General features: G+C 35.8%; 1 protein-coding gene across 7 annotated transcripts in view; it reads right to left on the reverse strand.

Moving 5' to 3' along the window:
• Nucleotides 1-26163, reverse strand: part of LOC148941381 (ATP-binding cassette sub-family C member 5-like) — a 255783-nt gene that overhangs the window by 15694 nt on the left and 213926 nt on the right. For all 7 annotated transcript variants that reach the window (XM_089103941.1, XM_089103946.1, XM_089103944.1 and 4 more), the window contains 4 exons: nt 20712-20841; nt 18390-18543; nt 4935-5063; nt 1208-1484 (listed from right to left, as the gene is read on the reverse strand). In XM_089103941.1, coding sequence (XP_088960067.1) covers nt 1208-1484; nt 4935-5063; nt 18390-18543; nt 20712-20841 — 690 coding nt within the window. The remainder of the gene's footprint in view (nt 1-1207; nt 1485-4934; nt 5064-18389; nt 18544-20711; nt 20842-26163) is intronic.

The raw sequence follows: 26163 nt of genomic DNA on the forward strand, positions 1-26163 counted from the left end.
ACGAGAGGGACTCACCAAAAGTTAATGTGTTTTGTGCAATATCCAAGAAAAAAGTTTATGGGCCATTTTTCTTCGAAGGAAATGTGAACGGAGATGTTTATATTCAAATGCTTCAGAATTGGCTAATTGATCAACTCATAGAAAATGAAGACGAAAGTTTCATTTTTCAGCAGGATGGGGCTCCACCTCACTGGAAGCTCACTGTACGAGCCTACCTCAATGAGGTTCTGCCCGAGAGATGGATCGGTCGAGGTAGTGAAGAAGACGATTTGCTTCTGAAATGGACACCACGATCACCCGACCTTTCGCCGTGTGATTTTTTCATCTGGGGTTATGTGAAAAGACTAGTCTTCGTACCTCCTCTTCCAGCTAACATTGAAGAACTGAAACAGAGAATTACAGCTGCACTGGAGACTGTTACCGAAGACATGCTAAAGCGAGTTTGGCAAGAGCTCGAATACCGACTCGACGTTTGCAGAGTCACAGGCGGCGCTCATATTGAACATTTATAAAAATCTGTCATAGAACCAACAAATATTTGTACTTTTCTTTGTAAATTTAACCAATAAAACATATGACCTTCAACATAAAGTGTATTTCGTTTCATTAAGATCCATCGAGTAGTTTCCGAAATATGGGCATTTAGAATAGGGTCAACCATTTTGGAACACCCTGTATATTATTATTGCTTTGTTAAAAAAAAACAACAATTGTTTGACATGCCAGCCATTTTTGTTCCCCGACTAGTTACAACATTAATATATTGTATTGCCTTAAGTAGCTACAGAGCTTTTGAAAATATGTAAATCGAACTCTGTCTGAGCTATGTAATTTTGTCAAAATACTGGGGGGGGGGGGAGCTAGAGCCAATTTTCCCAAATCGAGTGAAATGACAGTAAAAATAAGAGCCATACAATACCATAAAGGCAAAGATACACTAAAGAAAACTGACGTGTTTTTCTGGATGCTTGAATTATGCTGGCTTATCTTAGTTTTGACAAGATTTTTGCAGGAACTAAATTTTAACTGGGAGGGGGACTGGGGCCGAGAGGGACTGGGGTCTGTAGGGAGCAGTTGCCTCCTTAACCCGTAGAAAACTATGCCCCTGACACCAACCTGAGCTGCTTAAATCAAGAGATATTTTAAAACATACAGGTCGTTTTTGTTTTAAACTAGTTTAGTACCCAATACTAGTAAACAATATTACCTTTTCTGTGTTATAAAGTCTTTGGAAGGAAGTGAATCGGGACTCTGTCTCAGCCGCAAGTCTTACTGTATACTGCAGCATACCACCCAGCTGAGCTGCGTAAGCTAACACCAGACCCGCATATGCTGCATCTGTCTGTCCATGGAAAGCAAGAACCATGGCAGCATTACCTGCTAGTATCCCGATAGTAATCATGTCTAACCGTACGGCCAGCCATCTTAAAGCACAGTTATAGAGGAAGAAGCAGTTACTGTTCTCGTCTTGTAATACCATAAACCTTAAAAAAGAGAAGAAGAAAAAACTACTCTTGGTTAGTTTTGAAGTTTGTACAGCTCAACGAAGTTTTGGCAGCCGTTTATTAGTTGTTTTCTGAAAGTAAACATCTCAGAATAATGGTATATTCGAAACTAAATTAAAAATAAAGCAAGTGATGAATAGATTAGCTGATGACACCCATTCAACTATTAAGGACGGTGTTAATGAAATTTTATTACACCGATTGGTTAAGTGGATTACCTGCACAGTCAAATATATCTGACAAAATTGGGATAAATCAGGATTAAATTTTTACTGGAAAATACCTCCATATGCATTTATGTAATTTTCGATAGCAAAAATTAAAAAAAAAAGAAGAAAAGTGGATGAAAAATTTGCCAAAGAGCTAAAAACATATGGTACCAAGCAACTTAAGAAGATGTAGCTTTCCTTTCAAGGTATAGCTGTCTTTGAAAGTGAATAAATGATTAATGTTTGAGTTTTTGGACGAAAATCACCGTCAACGTTGACAGATTAGTTTTCCTTGTTTATTTTCACAGTTCAACATGGCAACACTGGCAAAAAAGGGGTACTGCCCAGAATATGAAATCAAGTCTGGGGGATGTTTTACCTTGATGTCCTTGATACTTAAAAAAACAGCAGCAATTTATTTTAAAAAAATACACTTTTCTTGCCGGAATTTGTTATTTTTGTTTAAATCACGTACTTATAGGAAAAAGATGTCATCACCGAAGCTGCTTACTCTAACTTGAAAAGCTTTTAAATAAACAAATTTTTTACTAGGTTAATAGAAACAACAACTTGGTTTTGAAGCCGCTTTCTATTTAAGTTTTTTTCTAAAAAAATATTCCTATGAAACATTTAAATTTCAGATGCCAGATGTGGCGGGAAACACCTGATCCTGCTGCAACTACAAGCAAGTTTTTCTAAGACAGTTTCGGGTCCAAATCGAGTCCAATTGTTTTTTAGTCTATTTTGAAACATTCTGCCATAAGTTCCAGCGAAATAAACCTTTAGCTTCAGTTTGGTGTGCTGATATAATTTGAATATATCGAAATCTGGTAAACATATTTTTTTATTTTGACAAAGCATTCCAAATATCTCTTAAATATACACTATTTTCATTCAACAATGCGGGGCATTTTAATGTTTCTTTTTGCATTTGAATCTCCAATTCTTAAAATATATGTTACAGTCAAACTGACTATAAACCTTCTTAACTTTACAACCTGCGACTGGACTTACATAACTTGTTAAACTATGTAATTTTCACGAGCATTTGCCAGAATACATTCAAACGAAATATGGCATTTCGGCGAACAGTGTTGTTGTTTTCCCTTTATTCTACTTTATCTGAAAATGCTGTATATAAAACAATGCTGACATTGTTTGATTTGTCCAATTATCCTTGGAAAAAATATTGTTCACCTTTGTTTCCGTTTTGTTCGAAAAATAAACTTTAAAGAGAAACTTCTATCAATGAGCAATAAAAAGGACAAACTTTCATTTTATCTGCTTTTTTGTTGCTGCAGTCTTCGTATGAGGTTAAACCTCTCGTGCTAGAATAACATTTTCTCCAAAAAGGTCTGTTATTCCCACTCAATCCCTAAAATAGTAATGGCACCAGATATCCTTTCCTTAAAACACGGATGAATGGAAAAATGGAATTTAAAAATCGTAATTTATGACCTGAATCCTTCTCATATTTGAGTGTGCGTGGTTATGTGTGTTATTTTTGTAATACCAATTTTTTACATAACCTGCGAATTACATCCTAATACACTTATCACAGAGAAACAGGGGGGGGGGGGGATAACAAGGTGGCCGCAAATCTTCTATTCTAGTCACGTAAATATGAGGGAGGAGGGGGCAGCTTCAGGCACATACCCATATGTTCTTAAAAATATCAAAGTTTTACAGCTTTACTCGTATTTTCTATATTTTTTATATAGCCTGTCAGTTGTTTCAATCTCCAAAATTTGAATTCCCTAAAATTCGGGTAAAAAAAGTGCCTTCTTTCAGATAAATCCCTACGTATGTGACAACACTGACCTTATAATTTGACTGCCACAGTAAATTCACCTTTCAATGATGACAGATCACTGAAAATCGTAAGACATTTTTAGGGAATGAGGGGAGGGGATTAGAAGAAGTATCAAAAGAAAAACGACCTGATATCTAAAAATGTAATTTAACCCACTCCAATGCCAATGCGTAACCGAAAATTTTTTACGAGAGTAAATATTAGAAAAGTCTTTTTCCAGAAAAGAATCACATTTCTATAAAATTTTGCGAAATTTTGTACTTTTTTTTCTTCTGATGGCCAAAATTACTTCTCTCTCCCACTCTGCGAACGACCATGGCAAGATCTCAGCAGCCCATCTTTTTATGGCTGTTGAATATTTAGTTTATGATTGTCTTACAGAAACTTAAGGAAACTCTTACTCAAAAGGAGCTTTCGAGCTCTATAAATCATTTTTACAATGCATTTGATTGTAGCAAAAATTGCAAAACTAATTAAGGAGTATCAGAGATAGGTAGAACTTGAAACTCGAATCCGCTGTCCCTGGAATCGGCATATCCTAAAGCCTCCCTGGCTTGATTTAGAATTCCTTGGCACCTTGACAAATGAGGACAAATATGTCTCCCGGTAAAATCCTTAGGTACTTACCCTGGTGGGTCTAAGAAAAAAATTAAAGGGGGTTTAAAATTTTGAAATTTCACTAAATACATGTTCATATCGTGTTTTGACTTTTTATTTTCTACTTAGAGGAAACGACTTCCATTTTGACACTGATACAAGATTATTTACTTTTTATTAAGTTTAACCTTACTATTAAATCTACACAAGATTCGTGATTTGGAAGTCAGTACAAGAATTGGGTATATTAAACCTGCAGAATTAAAAAAAAAAGTGTGTTTTAATTTGGAATTTAAAGCAATTTAAAGAAAACTGTAGCCGACCTTTGTTTTTTTTTGTCTTTTTTATCACTGATAAATTTCTTTTTGGAGATTTAAAGTTTAACATCTACTACAAAGCTAAACATTCGAACTGATTAAAAAGATTTTTGCTCATCAATTACTGCAAGTGTCCGTATTTTGAGTTTGGCCCAAGGTAAGTTTTCTTCTTTTAATATTGCCCAGGAAAACCTTAAAGGTATAGAAGATCCTTATTTTAAAAGTAGGGGATATAGGTCAGGTTTTTTCGGTTCAGCACTAGCTTCTTTATTTTTTTACAACTTAAATGCTTTTTTTTTTTGCTTTTTTTTGCCACTGGTGGCAACCCTGGGGGAGGGAGCGGCGGGAAGGCTACATCCTTCCAGTCTTTTTACTACTAAGCCGAAAAAGTAGTTAACTTGCCTTGTTCATAATATAAAAACTTCCTCAATGTATTTCAATAAGTTTACTTCCTGTCTTTACAGTCTTGCAAAATTACATTGAAATTACTTACTTGTAGGCGAAATCCCTTTCTTTCCCAAAGGCATGTATAGAAGGAAGACCAGCAACTGTAGTGGCCACATGTCCGTATATTGGTGATCTACCAATATTTTCTATTCGCTTCAAGTCTCGTATTCCTGCTCTGTAATAGACAACAGATAATTTTAGATACGTTCCAAGTTCAACTTTCAATTGCTGCCAAGTAGCTCTACCCAAATCTCACGAGAGAATCATGGGACACTTACTCCATTGCATGTTGGCGGGAACATTTTAGAGTTAATTTTTGGGTTATAGGCAGTCAAAAAAGCAAATAATACACTAATGCAGAAAAAATAATACAATGACAATAAGAAGTTATCCATTTTTTAATTGCAAAATTTTCGAATTATCTAACTTTTCCCGTTTTCTTTCTTTTCCACTGGAATATGTCTTTTAATAAACGCGGGTTTCTTGAAGAATTTTCTCGATAATTTAGTTACTCTGACCAGCGCTTCAAAATATAAGAGAGATAATCAAATTTAATTTGATTGCATTTGTAGCTTTACTAGACACTATCAAACGTAATCCCTGAGTGAATAAATTTCACAGAATTTTCATAGAAATGAAAATTTATTTCTCCAGCAAAGATCGCCACTTAGAATCTCGTTTGAAGCGATAGAATTTTGGACTAAAACAGATTAAAAACATAATAATCAATTTTTCATATTGCCTCGTTGTGAAATAGGACGAGAAAAAAGGATGGTTTCTACGGCAAGTAAGACACGGCAAACTAACTTCGAACCGAAAGCTTTATTTTCAAAAGTATTTACACAAGCAAGAAAGGGAGTGATTCCAGATTTTTGAAAAGCTGAAATACACGAAGGGCGTCTACTGTAAAGTGTGACATGTCAGTTCCTAGAAACCAAGCCAATAAAACATCTTATTATTCTAAATCAGTTTTAGGGTTAAGGAAAATAGCATTACTTTTCGGGATGAAGGAGCAGCATCCCCTCTTCAACGGTTTACCTACAAAATGGTATGCAAAACCCTCCAATTAAGTATTATGAAAAATGCCCCAATCAAGAGTGTTAATTATTCAAACCCTGAACTACATTAGCGTTGAAAGTCAAAGAAGGGGAACTATATAACTCAATAACTTGATAAACATTTATCCAGTTAAAAAAAAAATTACTTAGACCAAAATTTTCCCTAATTTGTTAGAATTGAGGGGGATGTGCTACATTTCCCTTTCAGAGGTGATGCACGGTAGCTTAGAAATTTTCAGTGTCATCCACTCTACGATGGTATATATTTAGAATAGCAAAAAAAGTTGATTTTGTCTGAAAATATCCTTAGAAAATTGCTAGACGTTGGCCCTTAAGCTTAATTTTCAATTCAATTCATTTTATTACAAAATGACATAGCACATAACATTAACCAAAGTGGCCACCCAAAGAAAGGCATAAAAGCACTTGATACTGGACGACCACATATATAACAAACACTTAACAAACAAAACTTTAGCAAACTATCAAAACAGACAAAAAATATGGAAATTAATAATAAATAAACAACCAAATTATGACCGATCTCTAATCATAAGAAAAGGAAAAAAACATCTATGAACCAAGACCCTAAGGAAAAATTTTCATTTTTCTCTTAAATAAACCAAGGTGCTCCGCCGCCCGAATGCTCTCTGGAAGAGAATTCCAAACCTTAGGACCTATTTATCTGGCATAAGAATCTGCTCCAGTTCCATTTCTGTATTCAGTGACCAGATTATCAGCATTGCGGGTACTATAACTATGAAGTGATTTATTTTCTCTGTAAAAACCCTGAAATACCTCAGGACTGATACAATTCCAACACTGATACGAGAATATTCCTGCTTGGTAGTCACGAAGTTAACCGACACTAAGCACTTTAAGTTTCTTATAACGTGCCTCAGTGTCATTGACTTTTTCTAAGTATCCAACAATAAGTCATATAGCTTTGTTTCGAAGAATTTCTACTTGTTTAAAATTTGAATAAAAGTTGCTTGACCACAACACACATCCATATGAAATATATGGGTGGGCTAAAGCATTATGTAAAAATAATAAAATTTGTGGGGGCAAAAATTCTTAAGATATCAAATTGCTCCAACTCTTTGTGCGACTTTCGTCGCAGCAATATCGCTATGTCGTTTCCATGAAAGATTGTTATCCAGGTAGAAACCAAGGTATTAGTTTTTGTGCGCATATTTTCTGGCTCCATCGCAAAAAAATTTTTCCATTAATGTCCTGGGCCTCACCTACTCTTGAATATAAAATAAAACTAGTTTTTGTAATATAAATGGAGAGTAAGCTTAAAACTAGTACAAAGCCGTGAACTTTTAAAAACGCGATTAGGCTTCAAATTCAAACTGTGTAAACACCGACTAGAAAATGTTAATGCAGTGACATCAGCAAACGAAGTGAGACAAGAACCTGACAGGTAAAACCTCATCGTATCAACATATACCAAATACAGTAGAGGACCAAGCACCGAGCCTTGTGGGACCCCAAAAGCTACAGGAAACGAATCAGAAGCGACATGATCAATCATAAAGTTAATAAACCTACTATTAAAATAACTTTCAAATAATTTTAACCAGGCTCATTCTATGCCTATACTTACAAATCTACGAAAAGAAAAACCAAACTCGACTGTATCAATAGCTTTTTTTTTTAATCAAAGAATACTCGGCCAATTATTATGGATTATGGCCCAGAATTTGTTTGTTAAATGTATTTGTGAGTATTTGTAATTTAAGTGTAAATTATGAATAAAACCGATCTGAACTGAAAGATCTGAACTGAACTGTTAGAGGAATTTCGCCCCTTTCTAGACAATTATTTACGAAATCAACAAGGTTAATAGCAGCATGACTAGTAGAGTGGTCTCTCCAAAATCAAACTGTGCCTCACTTAATAGGCCATGCTTCGTAAGATGATCATAAAGGCGTTGATGGACCACTTTCTCAAGTATCTTGGAGAACAACGGCAATATTGAGATTGGTCTCCAGTTACCCATATCTGACTTCATTATTCGTTATTCTTTAATATTAATCTGTGCGTAGGAGCGTTTCTCCAAACCATTTTCTAGCAAAACCTATTTGTTTTGAAGATTCCCGAATTATGATATATTACGGTGATGCCAATAGAAATTCTAAAATTATCCTATCACTAGGGCTGCCACCACCTTTCGCTTATCACCAAATTATTGGCTCTTTCGTATGTTAGGTGAATTTTAGTAGTCAGTGATTCAGGGACCGTTATCTTTCAAGGGGTGGCTCACATTCGCTGCAGTTGGTTTGAAGGGGGGATTATAGGGTAATCGGGGGCACTGATAGCGAATATTGGGGTGCACAAGTTCGCACGCGTGCAGAACATGGTCATTTTAGCCTTTAAAGTCAAATTTGGCCCATAACGACGTCATACATAGACCCCGAAGCCGCGCCGAAAAGTCGGCGGCGCGCCGACGAAAAAAAAACGGCGGCGCACCGCCGAGCTTGTATCAGCGCGCTGACGCCGCCGCTGATTCTATCGGCGGCGGCGTCACTAATACGCCGCCGTTTTTTTTTTTTTTTTATATATTTTTTTGTTATAGATATAGACCGCCCGCCTTCAAACGTCATCCCGGTGAATGTGTTTCTTAAATATAAATGCTGTCAACTTGGGCTCGCCATGTATATCGGTTCATAGGAAGGAGAAGAAGAAATTTTTCTTGAAACAAAAATTCTACCTTCCACTTTAAAATTCTGTTCATTTTTCTTTCTGATTTTTCGGATGAAAAGAGGTAGGTAAAAGAGCATTAGGCAATTCAGGATGTTGTCATAGGCAGCACAATCGAGCTGTCTAAGTAAAGAACAATGTTGGCACAATGTATTATTTTTTTTCCAAACCAGGGAAATTCGTATCGAAGGAGTTGTATTAGAAACTTCAAAAAGGGCTCATTCGATTGGAAATTGGAGTAACTAGTGCCCTTTTTAAAAGTTGAAAGTGATTAGAAGGCATCTGACATCCCTTCCACGCCCACCCTTTCCCCAAACACATCCAATCAAAATTTTAAGATAGCCATTTTGTTCAAAGTCACTGATTTCCAGAGAGAAAATATGTTTTTTGAGGAGGTTATTCCCCCACAACCCTTTGGGCAAGGGTTTTGTAGTTATGCCCTGGAGGTATATAAGAACGATGTTGGCACAAAGTATTATTTATTATTTTTTCCTTTAGACCAGGGCACTTCATATCGAAGAAGTTGTCGTAAAAACTTCGAAAAGGGCCCATTCAATTAGAGATTGCAGTGACTTGTGCCCTTTTTAATAGTCGAAAATGATTGGAAGGCAACTAACACCCCTTCCACGCCCACCATTTCCCGAAACACATACAATCAAAATTTTGAGATAGCCATTTTGTTTAACGTAGTTGAAAGTTCTGGAAATTAGGTATTAGGGGATGACAACCACCCTCACAGCCCTTAGGGTAAGGGTTGTAATTTATGCCCGGGGGACATATACGGTGTTTATAGAAAGCGTTGTAGTAGAAACTCAAAAAGAGATCATTAGTTTGGAAATCGAAAAGCCTAGTGCCCTTTTTAATAATCGAAAGTGATTGGAAGGCTTGACATTTTTATAGTAGATATCGATATGGGTATAATGTATCTTTTTTTTGTTGTTGTTGTTGTTTAGACCAGGGCACTTCGTATCGAAGGAGTTGTCGTAGGAACTTCGAAAAGGGCTCATTCGATTGAAAATAGAAAGGGCTGATGTCCTTTTTGATAGTCGAAAGTGATTGGAGGGAAACTAATCCCCCACCCCCGCCCACCCACCCAATTTCCATTTTGTTTAAAAAGTAAATGTTGCCTTAAGATTAAATCAAAATGCACTGTGTTTATGCTAATTCCCAAAAAGGCATCTCAGCAGTATCCCAAGAACGACTGAGGGTATTATGTTCAAACTTTCAGGGCTTCTTCTGCTCTTAAAATTTGACCAAATCAAAATAGCGTAAGTGTATCCAAGCTGTCAAAGAAAGTAAACAAATTTTTTTGCGAATGTTATCAAGTTTTCCGTTTCAGGTCAACTAGAGGAGGTATGAAACTAAATTAAACACTACTATTTGTGTCCAGATTTTTATAAGGGTCTATGTTGTTAAATTTTGCTGAAAATTGTTTTCCAGCATACAAATAGCAGGCCAAACTATATATTCTTAAAAAAACGAAAAGATTTAAAGTATGATTTTCTTTTCTCCTGAAAAGACTATGTCAATATAAAACGAACAGAAATTAATTAAAAAACTTTTTCCACAAGATAATTTTTTTCAAAGAAAAGTAAAGAACTCCATTAAACCAAAAATGAGCAAAATTAAAATCAAATAATCTACCAAGCGTAAAACTACCACAAATCAGCATCAATAAATAAGTGAAACCCAGAACGATAAGAAATTACTATAAATAACGGAATCCGACTCAAAACGAACAGAATTTAACATAAGTTAGGCTCAAAACCCCTATATCTTCCCAAGGCCAGAACATAATTTGCACTTCACTAAAAAAAAAAAAGTACAAATGAATGTGCATTGTCAGTTTGATATACATATGTTGATATGAAGTAATAAAAATGTTAATATTATTTTATTTATTAAAATTATAAAAGTAAAAACATTTATATTTTTCACTAAAGTGAAAATTATGTTCTGGCCTTGAAAAGGCATAGGGGTTTTGAGCCCAACTTATGTTAATTTCTGGTCGTTTTGAGTTTGAATAAGTTATTTATTGTTATTTTTGTTCGTTTTGGGTTTCATGTATTTATCAATGCTGATTTGCGGTAGTTTCCCGCTTGGTAGATTAACTAGAGCTAGTATATAAATATATCTATAGAAATGAATTACATTTTTTTTTTTTGCACAGTTAGCAGAGCACACTGAAGTTGAAGTAGCCTTAAACTTTGACTTGAAACGTCATAACTTGAGCACTTCTTTCAGAAAAGAATTTTAGGGGATTATTCCGTGTTGATAAGAAAAGAGGGTAAAGGTGCAGTTTAGTTCCTCCTGTAGTGAAGGGCGCAGGAGCCCTATGGTGAAGGTGCAGGTTTGTTCTCCCTTATAAAACAACTTATTTCAGCAGATACAAAGAAGAAGCCCATTTGTGGCATTCTGTGGGACCCCAAGGTCCAAGACTAGTATCAGATCCCGCGAGTGGCAGTTTACGCTCGTCAAGTTCTGGCTGTACCGGCCACATGTGCCCCAGCTAAACGGTTTTTTAGCACGACAGGACTGATAGTGACTCCAAAAAGATCAATGACTCCAGGCAGTGTGAACCAACTCAATTTTGTTACATCGATTGTAACTTAAGTGATGTAACTGCTGATTTAAAATTGCTGGTGTTGTTAAGCCATGGTTTCTTATTTGTATACAGTGTTTTTTCGATGTTGTTATTTGTTTGTTTTTTTTTTCACTTCCTTTTCGTATTTATTTGATTAACAGGAGATGTTTGAACTTCAAACTTTGAAAGTTATACACACATTAGCCCAAATCATTAACAAGAAGAAAATGACTAAACACAGGATTTTATAGGAACAATGCGATGTTGACCATAAACACAACATAGGTTTCCCTGGGTCTAGTGGCTAAAAATGAGAATTCTACTTGGTCTGATCGACGGTGAACATAAACACTTTCCGCATGGCCCAACAAATTCCTGTTTTGTCATATTGTTCTCGTATGTTTTTAGCCAACCATTTAAAAATCCTTACTAAAATCGAGGTTGAACGTGCTTGGTTAAGTGTAATTTTTATTTTTTTTGTTATAAATAAAATGGGGCGGGGTGTGCGCCGCCGCCGGTCCAATAGCGGCAGCATGCCACCAAAAGAATTTCGGCGTGCCTGGAAGCACGCTACCGCCGATACTAGATCACACATTCGCCGCCATCATTTCGGCGCGGCGCGGCTTCGGGGACTAGTCATACATCTCTTGATTTTACTTACACGGTAAAATAAAATGAAAAATTTATAAACTAGACTTATTCTGAATCCTAAGTTCAAGTACGTTCACCTGGTATTTTTAGTTTTTCCCCTACAATCTTTTGTTTTTTATTAACACATATTTAATTTTGAAAACAAGGTTTTTAAATATACTTTTTCTTAGTTTTTTCAATTTTTCTGAAATTTTTGCTTACATAAGTACATTTTTTTTATGATTTATTTGAATTCTGCTCGTTATTACAAGTCAAACCATTTATCTCTTTTTAAAAAAATCTTAATTCTTGAGCAACTATTTATTTTTTCTAAATAATGTCATAGCTTTCAGAAATTAGCCTACAATTACCAAGTTTTTTTTAAAAATTTTTCGCTATTAAAAAAAACATGAAAAGGAATCAGACTGTACATCATTCAAACCATCAGATTGTCCTTTACACGTTGTTAATAAAAACAAAGTCGAGAATTGAATCTGCAGGAATATCTAAGCATTTGATGAAGAAAATCCCCCCCCCCCCCAAAAGAAAGAAAATTTTATGAATATTGGCTTCTTACTCGAAATATTGTCAAGACGACCTATGATTTTTATCTCACCAAACGATAGATCACTCTTTCTTGAATCAAATAATGTATTTACATTCTATACAACCAATATTTTTGACCAGGAAAAAAAACAAAAAAAAAAAAAGATACCTAATTCTGCGATCGCTTGCGCGAATTTGGTATATTTTTTATGCTTTATTTGAATTCTGCTGGTCATTACGAGTCAAACCATGCGCCTCTTTTCAGAAAATCTTAATTCTTGAGCAACTATTTATTTTTTCTGTAGTAGTAGATACAATCTGGCTTACGTAGGCTCATATACAAGCCTCAAGGTGGCGAAGCCGTGTGAGCGTGTGGTGTAAAGGTGACTAAGGCTGATTTAAGATACGGTTTTCTTTAACTCCCAGCATAGCAGGGGCCAATGATCCAATCGGTTAAATTGGGTCAGCGACCACTGATGTAGCAGACGGTAACTGTCATGATCAGCTGAAAGTAAGGTTTAGACGACTGCATTAGCAGTTTAATATCAGAATATATTAAAAAATCAAATACTTAAAACTAAAAATAAACAGTGGCTCAAATCTCTTTTTTTTTCTTCACATTCGTCCTCGGACTCGTTCTTATTTACATTGCAAAGCATGCATTTTTGGGGGGTCAGCTCCACACTTGCATGCGCTGTCACAAAAACCTATTTGGAGCATTTGCAGTGCGAGCCGCATCTCGTCTTGTCAGAGTTGTAAAAAGAAAGCGATGCTAGCCCATGCGGCATGGCATAAACAAGGTCTGGCTTCAGTTCATGATCTTCAAATCTCCAGCCCATATCGGTAGCCTGAGGTAAATCAATACGGGACTTGTGGCTTTGGATCCAAATCAGTGACTGGAACATGCACCTCTGCAAATGAAGCAGAAACGAGATATCAATTGGTGGTAAACGGCGCAAATCCTTTAATCTTGAGTACAAATGTGCTCGAAGATCATTCAGACTATTGAAGTTAGTCACACTTCTGCCATACACTGTAACCACAAGCTGCTGACAGACGTTGACTAAACCAGCACTTTGCACAGACGATGGCTTCTCTGCAAGGGCTCGAACTTCATCACCTAAACACCCCAACAAAGTTTCTGAATACTTCGTAGCTCAAAAAAAGCGGACCTTTCCAATTCCATACAGAAAGCCTGTGGTGCCACATCCACTCAAGCTGTGGACAAGCGGCAAGGCGTTGCAAAATGTTACTCCTAGTTTTTGTGCTGCGGTACGAATAGGTATGCAGTAGCACGGAAACTTAACCCAGAGCTGCTTGAGGCCGACACTAGCAAGATACTGGAAGTAGCATGCAGTTAGTAAGACAATATCAGTATCGTTGGCTTTTATTATCACAAATGTACTCTTTCGTCTTGCGGCAACTGCTGTGTGGTATAACACCCGAGTGTATGCGTCCTCATGGCAAGACGAGATATCGTCATCAACAGAGCTTCCATGGGGCGTAACGGTAACAATTCTATGTCGATTCTCGAAACCTCCAACGAGATGAACCATCAGACGGGTCGAAATTTTGTACTCCCAGACCTCGAAAAGAACTTTCAAGAGTCGACCTTTGGCTGAGCGACTACTGAGAATCCCGTCCCAGAGTGTTGCAACTTTGCTGGAGGAAGTGAACGGGCTAGAAAAATTTCCTCTAGAATCTTCTCTTCTTTCTCGACAGCCAGATGCTTCTTTGAGGTTGAACGAGTAGTCATCACGAGTTCTATCGTCACTAAGACCTTCATACCTGTCACCAACCAAACGGTTAGACTGACAAGCTTCGGGTATGTTCCTAAGAATCCCATCGTAAACTCTTATTCCAAAATCTGCTAGCGTCTCATTTTGTTCTGGTCTTCAGTTCATGATCTTCAATTCTCCAGCCCATATCGATAGCCTGAGGTAAATCAATACAGGGCTTGTGACTTTGGATCCAAATCAGTGACTGGAACATGCACCTCTGCAAATGAAGCAGAAACGAGATATCAATTGGTGGTAAACGGCGCAAATCCTTTAATCTTGAGTACAAATGTGCTCGAAGATCATTCAGACTATTGAAGTTAGTCACACTTCTGCCATACACTGTAACCACAAGCTGCTGACAGACGTTGACTAAACCAGCACTTTGCACAGACGATGGCTTCTCTGCAAGGGCTCGAACTTCATCACCTAAACACCCCAACAAAGTTTCTGAATACTTCGTAGCTCAAAAAAAGCGGACCTTTCCAATTCCATACAGAAAGCCTGTGGTGCCACATCCACTCAAGCTGTGGACAAGCGGCAAGGCGTTGCAAAATGTTACTCCTAGTTTTTGTGCTGCGGTACGAATAGGTATGCAGTAGCACGGAAACTTAACCCAGAGCTGCTTGAGGCCGACACTAGCAAGATACTGGAAGTAGCATGCAGTTAGTAAGACAATATCAGTATCGTTGGCTTTTATTATCACAAATGTACTCTTTCGTCTTGCGGCAACTGCTGTGTGGTATAACACCCGAGTGTATGCGTCCTCATGGCAAGACGAGATATCGTCATCAACAGAGCTTCCATGGGGCGTAACGGTAACAATTCTATGTCGATTCTCGAAACCTCCAACGAGATGAACCATCAGACGGGTCGAAATTTTGTACTCCCAGACCTCGAAAAGAACTTTCAAGAGTCGATCTTTGGCTAAGCGACTACTGAGAATCCCGTCCCAGAGTGTTGCAACTTTGCTGGAGGAAGTGAACGGGCTAGAAATATTTCCTCTAGAATCTCCTCTTCTTTCTCGACAGCCAGATACTTCTTTGAGGTTGAACGAGTAGTCATCACGAATTCTATCGTCACTAAGACCTTCATACCTGTCACCAACCAAACGGTTAGACTGACAAGCTTCGGGTATGTTCCTAAGAATCCCATCGTAAACTCTTATTCCAAAATCTGCTAGCGTCTCATTTTGTTCTGGTCGATAACAACTTATGACACTCATGACATCAATTATATAGCCAGATCGAGGAAGTCTTCAAAAAGCGTATGTGGAAGCATTTTTAGCCATGGCTGCAAGCCAGACTGTTGCAGAATGTAGTTCAATGCTGTTGACTTTGTAGGAGTACGTAGCTAAGGCTCCCTACGACTTGATGATAATACTGCAAGTAAGGCCGGATATATCTATAGCTCGTATTTCAGCAGCTCAGAGAGGGACGAAGTTTGTGTTGAATTGGCAAGACGCAGAGCTCGTTTAAGCAGCTCAGTTTCCCCAAAATCTTTTTTTGTGGCTGGTTCTTTTTTCCTTTTTTGGCAACAGAGGCAAAAGTTTGTACTATGCCAACTTTTACTTTCGTGGATGTCACGTCGAGATATGAGCTCATGGCTTCGAAGCCAATGTCTCGGAAGTTCAGCAGACTATTTGTTACGGCTTCTGGAGCTCTATCCCCTGTCATAAAGCTGTACACTTCGTCTTGAATGGGTTTCCGGGCAACTCTACCAAGTCCATAACCTGATTTTCACCTTTTATTGTCAGATTCGTAAACGCAGTGGTATCTTCATGATGCTTCATTGCCTCGTCATCCATATTCATGTTTGCTTTCTGCATTCTGGTGACTGCTTTGAGAAAGGGGAGAGTAGCCAGATATCGATCCCTGGCATTTTCATTCGTTGTCGCACCAACGATACCAAAAATTCCTCGATGACCTTTGATGTCCAGATTCACGGTCGACTCTAAAGCCAGATCGCATGCAATGCTGCAAAACGGCATGGTTGTTTTCCTAACAATAAAATTGTCACTTATAAATTCTCTGTGAAATTCTGGCGCTTTTTCAGGCAGGCGTAGCATTTCTTCTAGGTAGTTAAGCGTAATTGCGGCGTATTTATGGTTTCCAGATGCGAATAAAATCGGAATCATCTCTTTTGTTGCGTTTATGAGTGATCCCTAGTCCGCAGCTCTTTCAGCATAAAGATAGTCGTTTCCGTAATGGATAAGATCTAATAGTTGATCCAGAGGCTATGATTCCTTATAGTAGATCTGGACTTGTACTTCAAGAAAAGCGGAGCAGTGCTTTCCAACGCATCTCCTATCTGTTTACATGATTCAGAACTAATTGTACCAACATGGTGTACCTCACGCAAGACAATTGACACCCCCCAAAATCGTTGTTGCCGGAATCCCTACCTTTAGCTAGATCAGATAAATCCTAGATCCTAAATATGTCGTAGTTTTCAGTACTTTATGCAATAGTCAGTGATCCAAGGCTCGCTATCGTCCAAAAAAAAAGAGGGGGTGGCTCACATCAGCCGCAGTTGGTTTGGGTACGGATGCCGGGGTAATGTAAAGTTCTTAAAATGAATATCAGGATGCACTTGCTCGCACTGATGTAGAACTTGACGATTTTAGCCTATAAAGGAGAAATTAGTCTTTTATGGCTAAGTACTTCATGCAACTAAAACTCGATATGTAAGCTGCTTGGCTTTTTTTTTATTGCTGTGGAAACCAAATTCGCTCATACGATCGCAGAACGAGGCGTCTGTTTTTTTTTTTTCCTGGTTAAAAATATTTGTTGTATATAATGTAAGTAAATTATTTGATTCAAAAAAGAGCGATCTACCGTTTGGTGAAATAAAAATTATAGGTTGTGTTGAAAATATTTAGAGTAACACGCCACTATTCAGAAAATTTTCTTTTTTTTCGGGGGGGGGGGGTTTCTTGTTCAAACGCTTATATATTCTTGCAGATTCATTTGTTTTTATTGACAACATGTAAAGGTCATTCGGACGGTTCGAATGATGTGCAGTTTGATTCGTTTTCATTTTTTTTTAACAGCTAAAAAAACTTAAAAAAACCTGGTCATTGTAGGCTAATTTCTGAAAGCTATGACGCCATTTAGAAAAATAAATAGTTGCTCAAGAATTAATATTTTTTGGAAAAGAGGAACAAAGTTTTACTCGTAATGACGATCAGAATTCAAATAAAGCATAAAAAAAATATACTCATGTAGGCGAAAATTTCAGAAAAACCAAAAAAACTAAGAAAAAGTACATTAAAAACCTTATTTTCAAAATTAAATAGGGGTGAACTAAAGAAATAAAGGTTTTTGAGGAAAACTTAAATACCAGGTGAAAGTACTTTGTCTTAGGATTCAGAATATGTCAAGTTTATAAAGTTTTCAGTTTATTTTACCCTGTAAATAAAATCAAGAGCGGTATGACGTCGTTATAGGCCAAATTTGACTTTATAGGCTAAAATGACCATGTTCTACACGCGTGCAAACTTGTGCACCCCGATATTCGTTGTAAGAGCCCCCGATTACCCTAGAATCCACCCTCAAACCAACTGCAGCTGATGTGAACCACCCCTTCCCTTTTTTTGAACGATAGCGAGCCTGGGATCACTAACTATAGACTATTTAAAGAATTTGGTAATTTTCTTTGAAAGTAGAAGTGTTTTGACATAATTTTTTTTTTCAATTAGTTCAAAAACGACCACTCGTGCTTCGAGTGTATCACTATAGTCTTTTTTTTCTTTTTCTTGGCGTTCCTTTTTCTAGGCTATCTGAGGCGTTTTCTTTTTTCTAATGCGGGCACAGATAACGTTGGAGACAAAGACAATCGTTATATGACACTATAATGCACAATCTTCTCCTTTTTTAAAGCTAATAACTGAACAAGAAAGTAACAAGTATTCTTAAGCTAAGTCCAGTAACATACGGTAAGTGAGATTTGTCTTGCTGGACCAATATGAAGGGTTGCAGCAACCCTTGATTGGCTTTGCCGACAAGTCTTTCAGGAGCGACATTTTGTTTTTATTTCTTAGTAATAAATTAGATATTTTAATTGCCAGAACCTCATAGCTTTTAAACTTGTATTGTCGCAACGGGTTTTTCTAAAAAATAAAAAAACAAATGACGATAATCCGCTCCTTAAAGATTCTCACACTAATAAACAAAAATGAAACAAAGACAACAAACCTGAAATAGCGAGTAACAAGAAGAAATACTCCGGTGAGAATTACAAGAATGATGACAAACCAGGGGAAAATAATAACTGGAAGTAAAATTGATACGGCTATAAAGAAAATATTCTGCAAGAATGCTTCAAGAGTATACGGGAGACGAACGTCAACTGAAAAACAAAAGAGAAACACGGTTAGAATTACTAGTGCTGTTACAAAAAAGTCACTAGCCACGTGGAGGTCAGCACTTTGGAAAACACTTCTCCTCCGTACAAGGAGGGACAAACTCTATCTCTGAAGGTCAACATTTAAAATCAGTTTCAACAGTTTCATTCGAGCCGAATCTATAATTTCAAACATATTTTTTGCCTCATTGCGGACTATTTATTAAAATTATCCTAAGGATAGTATTGATGAAAATCAGGATAGCTTTATAAGATTTATTCACAAAATATCAGCAATCACAGAAACTTGAGTCGCCCCCACCAATCAAATTTTAAATGTTTGAACCTATGACACCTCCGCCCTACTAGCGTTAGTGTCACTGTTAGGGCAATCATTCATCAGTACGTTTTTTTTTTTTTTTTTTTTTTTTTTTTTTTTTTTTTTTAGCTAATACAGATTTCGGAAACAATGATAGCAAGACAGTGCATGTAATTAAGGAATTTATCGCTAACGAATTTCAAAAACCTTCTCGTACCGTTAAAAATAAATGGTGCAACTATTAACAGAGAACGGATAATGCACAAAAACATAGAGCTTATCTTTTCTTTCTCTGAAAATTTCGTCAAGTCTTTATTTGGCTTACCTCTCTTCAAATTTGATATCAACCCTGAACTGACTAGCTAAATGAGAGTCAAAATTATATCACAAAAGCGCAAGAATGATTAAGATGCTGAAGTTGAGGAGGGACAGCCAGGATTATTAAAGTGTAGTGCTGCAGTTTTAGAAGAAACTCGGCATAAAATTACAAATCAGACCTAAGATGCTAAGAGTATTCCTATTAATTGACTGATTGTTGATTGTGGCTGTCCACAAAGGAGTGGAACAACCAGCAAAGAATTCCCTTGTAGTCCATTGGACGTAAAATTCTCTGCCAGTATTCTTCAGCTGCTTTCATTAAAGAGCTGAATATATGTTGAATGATGACTAATAAATTTATGGGTCGGCTACATCTAGACTGGCTAGAATTTTTTTGAAGAATCGCTCAGATGGCAGACTGAAATAAAATATTTTATCGACTTCCTTAGAGCTTCCAATTTTGCATATAGGGATTCACTGTGAAAAACTCACAAGTATGGAAGAACCATTTGTTTATAGGATCATTGTTATTGCACTGAAAATGTACACGCTGTACAAACTGATTATTAAACGTGATGGAGTGGTTTCAGTTCAATTCTACTTTTGGATAAGTTTTATAAGTGTCCAGTTTTATGAAGTGTCCAGTTTTGTCCAGGATAAGTGTCCAGTTTTATGAAGTACTTTAAGTACTCATAGGTAGAGTTTTATTCTATTGCTTTAAGTTGAAAATTAAAGTAATTGGGATCATTTAACTACAACTTTCACGAAGTACAAATTATTTAGCACTTGAGTAAAATAATTAAAAAATTGACCCTCATAAGTAACAATAAATTCTTATGCACTTTAACATATCTTTTCAAGTAAGTTTGGCTCTTGTTGTATTTTTTTCACAAAAGAACTTTTACAACAAAATGGACATTTCAAAATCAGAAATTGGGATTCGCAAACATGAAAAATTAATAAAACATGGCATTAAGCATGTTTTAAGAAAAAGTCAAGGGACTTAAAACGTGCATTACATGGCTATTCTCAAAAATATTATTTGAGGTGTTTTCTCGTAAATGTGGTTAGAGTCTTCTAAACCAATGATGGCATCTCCAAGCAAAGCTGCTCAGATAAAAAAAAAGCTGAATTCTGAGAAAATGATGCGGCATAGTGAATTTTTTATTTGTAGTTTAAATATGATATTCTAAATATCATGCTGCGAGATAATAATACTAATAATAATAATAATAATAACAATAATAATGCGAATAATAATAATAATAGAAGACAAGAAAACGCAGCCAAAGTGTCCCACCTTGACTTGGACATGAGACAGGAACCTCGGTTTCATGACAGGCTTGATATAAGACAACGATCCGGTATTTGAATATCTATACATGAAAAAACACAAATTTCCCGAAGGGCGTTCAATTTTTAATGAATTTTAAATGTAAATGAAAGTAACTAAGACATTTAAGCAAGGTTAAAACAGAAAGACACAAATACTACATGTTAAATCAGTATCTGAAAAAGGACATAGAAAAATACATACTTTCATCCATATCTCGGGAAAATAAGTTGAGTAGTCTTCCAACTGGGGTAGCTTCAAAAAAACGAGTTGGGGCATGGAAAATCTTTGCCACTAGGTAATTGTGAACCATGTTTGAAGCCCTCAATGTCGCCTAAAATATAACAGATAACCGTTTTTTTTTTTTTTTCACGTAAGGTATGCTAAAGGCTTAAATCAGAAATTTACAATAGGCAAACCCCAGATTTTTACTTTTTTAACGTCCACTTACATGTAATGAGACGCAGAAATCATCCAAAAAATTTCCATTTTCAGAATTTGCAAATAATTCCAGAATAAAAACAGATGAAATGCTTTACTGTGTTATTGAATTGCCAGTCCTCTTTTTGAGAAATTAATCAAAAAAGCTTTTTGCACAAAATTAGTTTTTCAAAAAAAAAAAAAACGTAAATAACTCCATTAAACCAAACATGAAAAAAAATAGAATCAAATAATCTACCAAGCATACAACTACCACAAATCAGTGTTAATAAATAAATGAAACCCAAAACAAACAGAAATTAAAATAAGTCAAACTAGCAGAAATTAATCTGAGTAGGGTTCTAAACCCTATGCTTTCTAAAAGCCAGAATATAGTTTGTCCTTTACTGAAAAAAATTCAAATGAATTTACTGAAAAAAATGTGCATTGTCATTTTAATATACATAGGCTGATATTTATTCAATAAAACATTAAATAAATTGCGACATCTTAAAGTAATAAAAATGAAAACGATTAAAAGAATTTTTTCAGTAAAGTAAAAATTATGTCCTGGCTTTAGGAAAGCATATGGTTTATAACACACCTTTGATTGATTTTTGATCGTTTTCAGTTTGGATTATTTTATTTTCTAATTATTTTAGGTTTCATTTATTTATTGATACTGATTTGTGGTTGGTGTATGCTTGGTAGATTATTTGATTCTATTTTGTTCAATTCCAGTTTAATTGTCTTATTTACTTTTTTTTTGAAAAACTTATTTTTTCAAATTAGGTTTTTTGATTAAATTCTATAAGTCTTGCACTGACATTGTGTTTTTCCGGGCAAAAGACTCAGCCTCTTCTAAAGTTAAACAACCATCTCTTCCATAAAAGCCTTTGATACCCCCTGGACATAACTTACAACCCTTGCCCCAAGTCTCTGGGGTTTGTTTCAACCCCAAAAGCCTTGTTATATGATATTTACACTATTTTGAATAGAATTGCTATCTCAAAATTCCTATTAGACGCATTTCGGGACAATATGACGTGTAAGTAGGGGGGGGGGGGAGAGGGTAGTTGCCCTCTGATCACTTTGACTCTTATGTGACCAAACTTTCTATAAAAACTTACAAACCTATCCCTAGCAAAACTATTAATAAGGGCACTAGCCCTCTCAATTCCCAATAATAAAAACCTTTTATGCCCCCAGGGCATAACTTACAACCCTTGCCCTGAGGGTTGTGGGAGGGTTGTCATCTTCAAAGACCTAATTTCCAGAACTTGAAACTACGTTAAAGAAAATGACCATCTCAAAATCTTGATTGAATGTGTTTGGGGAAATGGTGGGCGTGAGACGGGGGTAAGTTGCCCTCCAATCATTTTCGACTATTAAAAAGGGCACTAGGCATTTTAATCTCCAATGAAATAAGCCTTATTGAAGTTTCTACGACAACGCTTTCTATAAAAATTTTATATGCCCCTAGGGCATAATTTACAACCCTTGCACTGAGTGCTGTGGGGGGGGGGGGGGGTTGTAATTTTCAAAAACCTAATTTTCTGAACTTTCAACTACGTTGAACAAAATGGTTATCTAAAAATTTTGATTGGATGTGTTTGGGGAAAAAGTGGGTGTGAGAGGGGGGTTAGTTGCCCTCCAATCACTTTCGACTATTAAAAAGAGCCCTAGCCCTTTCAATTTCCAATCTAATGAGCCCTTTTTGACGTTTCTACGAAAAAGATTTCAATAAAAACCTTATATGTCCCCAGGGCAGAACTTATAACCCTGGCCCTGAAGACTGTGGGGGGATTTTCCGGCTCAAAGATATAATTTCCAAAACTTTCAACTACATTGAACAAAATGGCTATCTAAAAATTTTGATTGGATGTGTTTGGGGAAATGGTGGGCGTGGAAGGGGTGTTAGTTGCCTACCAATCCCTTTCGACTATTGAAAAGGGCGCTATCACCTTCAATTTCAAATTAATTGATCCCATCTTGCAGTTCTAATATCACCGCATTTAATGAAAACCGTATATGCTCCTAGACCAATAATTAAATTCCCTTCTCTAAAGGCTGTGGGGGGGTTGTCATCCTCAAAGATCTAAATTTCAAAACTTTCAACTACGTTGAACAAAATGGATATCTCAAAATTTTGATTGGATGTGTTTGGGGAAACGGTGGGCGTGAAAGGGGGGTTAGTTTTCCTCCAATCTCTTTCGACTATTGAAAAGGGCACTAGCTCTTTGAATTTCCAATCGAATGAGCTCTTTTTGAAGTTTCTACGACAACGCGTTCTATAAAATCTTATATGCCCCAGGGCATAACTTACAACCCTTGCCCTTCATAATTTTGATTGGATGTGTTTGGGGAAATGGTGGGCGTGGAAGGGGTGTTAGTTACCTTCCAATCACTTTTGACTATTAAAAAGGGCACAAGCCACTCCAATTTCCAATCGAATGAGCCTTTTCCGAAGTTTCTACGGCAACTCCGTCGATACAAAGTGCACTGGTTTAAAGACAAAAAAAAAAATAACAAATAGTACATTGTGCCAACATCGTTCTTTACTTAGGTAGACGCTGCCTAGGATTTGAATTATTCAAACGTTGAAGTTCTGTTGGAAGGACAAACAGACGTAAGATAATGAAATGTGGAGAAAATAAACACTATACTGAATTTTTCAAGTGGCAATAATACAAACGCAATATTAAAAGGCAGATTTTAAAATTAGGATCTGACTTCCAATTTTTTTTTATTGAAAGATTTGAGTTTTTATCTTCCTATCTAAGTTCTAGCTTGCGAAAAAGTTTCCAAATGAAAAGACTGAATTTTTTAGATCCTCAAACTAGATATTTTGAATTACATCAGTTCCCTTATCCAAAATCAAAATCGTTTCAAGATCATATAAAGAAGCTTCTAGAACAGATGCTGCCAAAATTTTAAGCAACAAACCGACCTTAAAGCTCACAGACCTTGGCGTGAGCTACCCAACAAAGTAGGAAAATAATGCATGTTTTGGTCTCAATTACCCGGTTGTTTACTACCTATTTATTATCCTATTTATATAATATATTTTTATCCTATATACTTATTATACTATTTATATTCACAGATTAACCAAATGTTAAAATCAGAAAAACATGTAGATTCTTAATTCTACATTGCACAATGTGGTGCTACTATCAAAAAAATTTTCGAGCATTGAAAGCGATAATAATATCGATTTTCAAGTCTGCTCATACTACAAAACTTATAACATAATAACTGCTGGTGTGTTATACAATGGTATGGTAAGATAGAAGCTGCTGTCTTTAAAACACAAGGCAATAAATCCTTTCTCGTAACCTATCATAGCGAGAGCTCTATCGGCTGCCAATTCCTCCAACTTTTCAACAGGAATATTTTTCGAGTCGACGAACTTTTTAAAGCAGAATATATATCCTATCCTGTATTATATGACCTTGAAGTGGTACAATTTTTCTTTTAGGTTTTACCAAATTTTAACTTTCACTTTAGCTTTTACTTTCACTTTAACTTTTACTTTAACTTTTTCTTTTAACTTTTTCTTTTAACTTTTACCAGCTCTTCTTTTAGCTGGAAGTCACTAAAAACCATTCTTATAAAATTAGCAACTAAGCTGCAACAACCATATTGGTTGATGTTTTGGTTGAATTTTGATGTTTTGATGATTGGTTGAATTTTAATCTGTGAGACTACAGTAGAACTCATTTATACAATTCTTTTCACAACTGCATTTGTAGACAGTCGCAAAGATTGAATAGCAGACATTATCTCCTCTTTATTTTTAAATTTTTTAAATAATATATAATATAATTAAGTAATAATATATATTTTAATAATATAATCTTCTAAAAAATCAGCTCTGATTAATCCATAGTCGTCGTAAGGTTTTTTTACTTTCAGCGATCGACGATTTGGTAGGCTCTGTTCTAGAATAACCAACACCCATAAAATAATGAATTGTCTCAAAGCAAAAATATTAATTATTTCAATAACCATCATTCCCACATCATATTAACAGAAAATTCAATAATTTGAATAGTTCATTTTTCCCAAGCCAGCAATTCGAACTTCTATTTCTTTGATTAAGATATTTTTAAAATTTCGGCTGTAAAACTAAAAAAGACATTTTTTTTAGAATAATCCGCAAAGGTAATGGAATGAACGTCATAAAAGTGAAATGTCATTCTCAACTTGTAATGAACAATGATACCAACACTAAATTATCAGAGAAATTTTGAAATTTCAGCCATTTCAAATTTCCAAAGTTTAAAGTTCAAACATGGAAATTATTTCAATTGCTAGAGTAAAAATAAAATAAAAACAGAATAACAAAGGGACGAAACATAATAAACCTTTCGTGAGTTCAACCTCATACTATTTTTCAAATTTCAGCCATCCACACCTAATACCACCCTTAAAAATTTATGAAATACAAATCTTTTATTTTTCAGAAGTTAAAATTTTGGTTACAGATTAACACGTTGCAGACCTAAAAAATTTGGTTTAAAAACATTTGAAACTACACCTAAAATCACAAATGGACACAGCTATAGAAAACGCTAACTTTTTTGGAAAAAAATCACCAACAACTGCTAGCTAAATTTTTACGTAATTTCCTACTAACAGTTTATGTTATAACGGTGAAAACATGCTATAACTTTTGACTCCTTGTGCGAATGTTAGCTTATTCTAGTGTAAAAGATGTATTAACTGCTCTCAAAACAATTCAGTGGTCTTGTTATCTGAATCGCATACATCTCCAAAGAAGTTTTAAATTCTGTGAGTTGCCTTCCGACAATCAATGGGGGCATATATTATTTTTTTTTTTTTTTTTTTTTTTTTTTTTTTTTTTTTATGTCTGAAGGAAAGCAAGCATTTCATACAGTTTAAAGTAACAGACAGTAGCTTTTATTATTTTATCTCAGTTAGGATTTGCAGTCGAGTTCACACGAGGAAATCTCTTTTTTTTTTGGGGGGGGGGGGGAGGTAAGGGGTCCTTTTTTTTTAGAGAGGAAGGGAAACATATATTTTCAACCAACGATATTTTATCAGTCTTCATTTGCTTCTAAAATTCTAGTAATTAAAATTTTAATACTTCTTTTGAAAGGATACAACAGAGACTTAATGCAAATAAATTGTCAAACAATTGGTCGCTTAGTTTTAAAACATTAGTATTCCAAAAAAATTAGTCTAATTTTTCTCTAAATGAGCCTATTTA

The sequence above is a fragment of the Artemia sp. Qi Xiang Cuo genome, chromosome 18, assembly GCF_049724085.1.
Source record: "Artemia sp. Qi Xiang Cuo chromosome 18, ASM4972408v1, whole genome shotgun sequence".
Lineage (NCBI taxonomy): Eukaryota > Metazoa > Arthropoda > Branchiopoda > Anostraca > Artemiidae > Artemia > Artemia sp. Qi Xiang Cuo.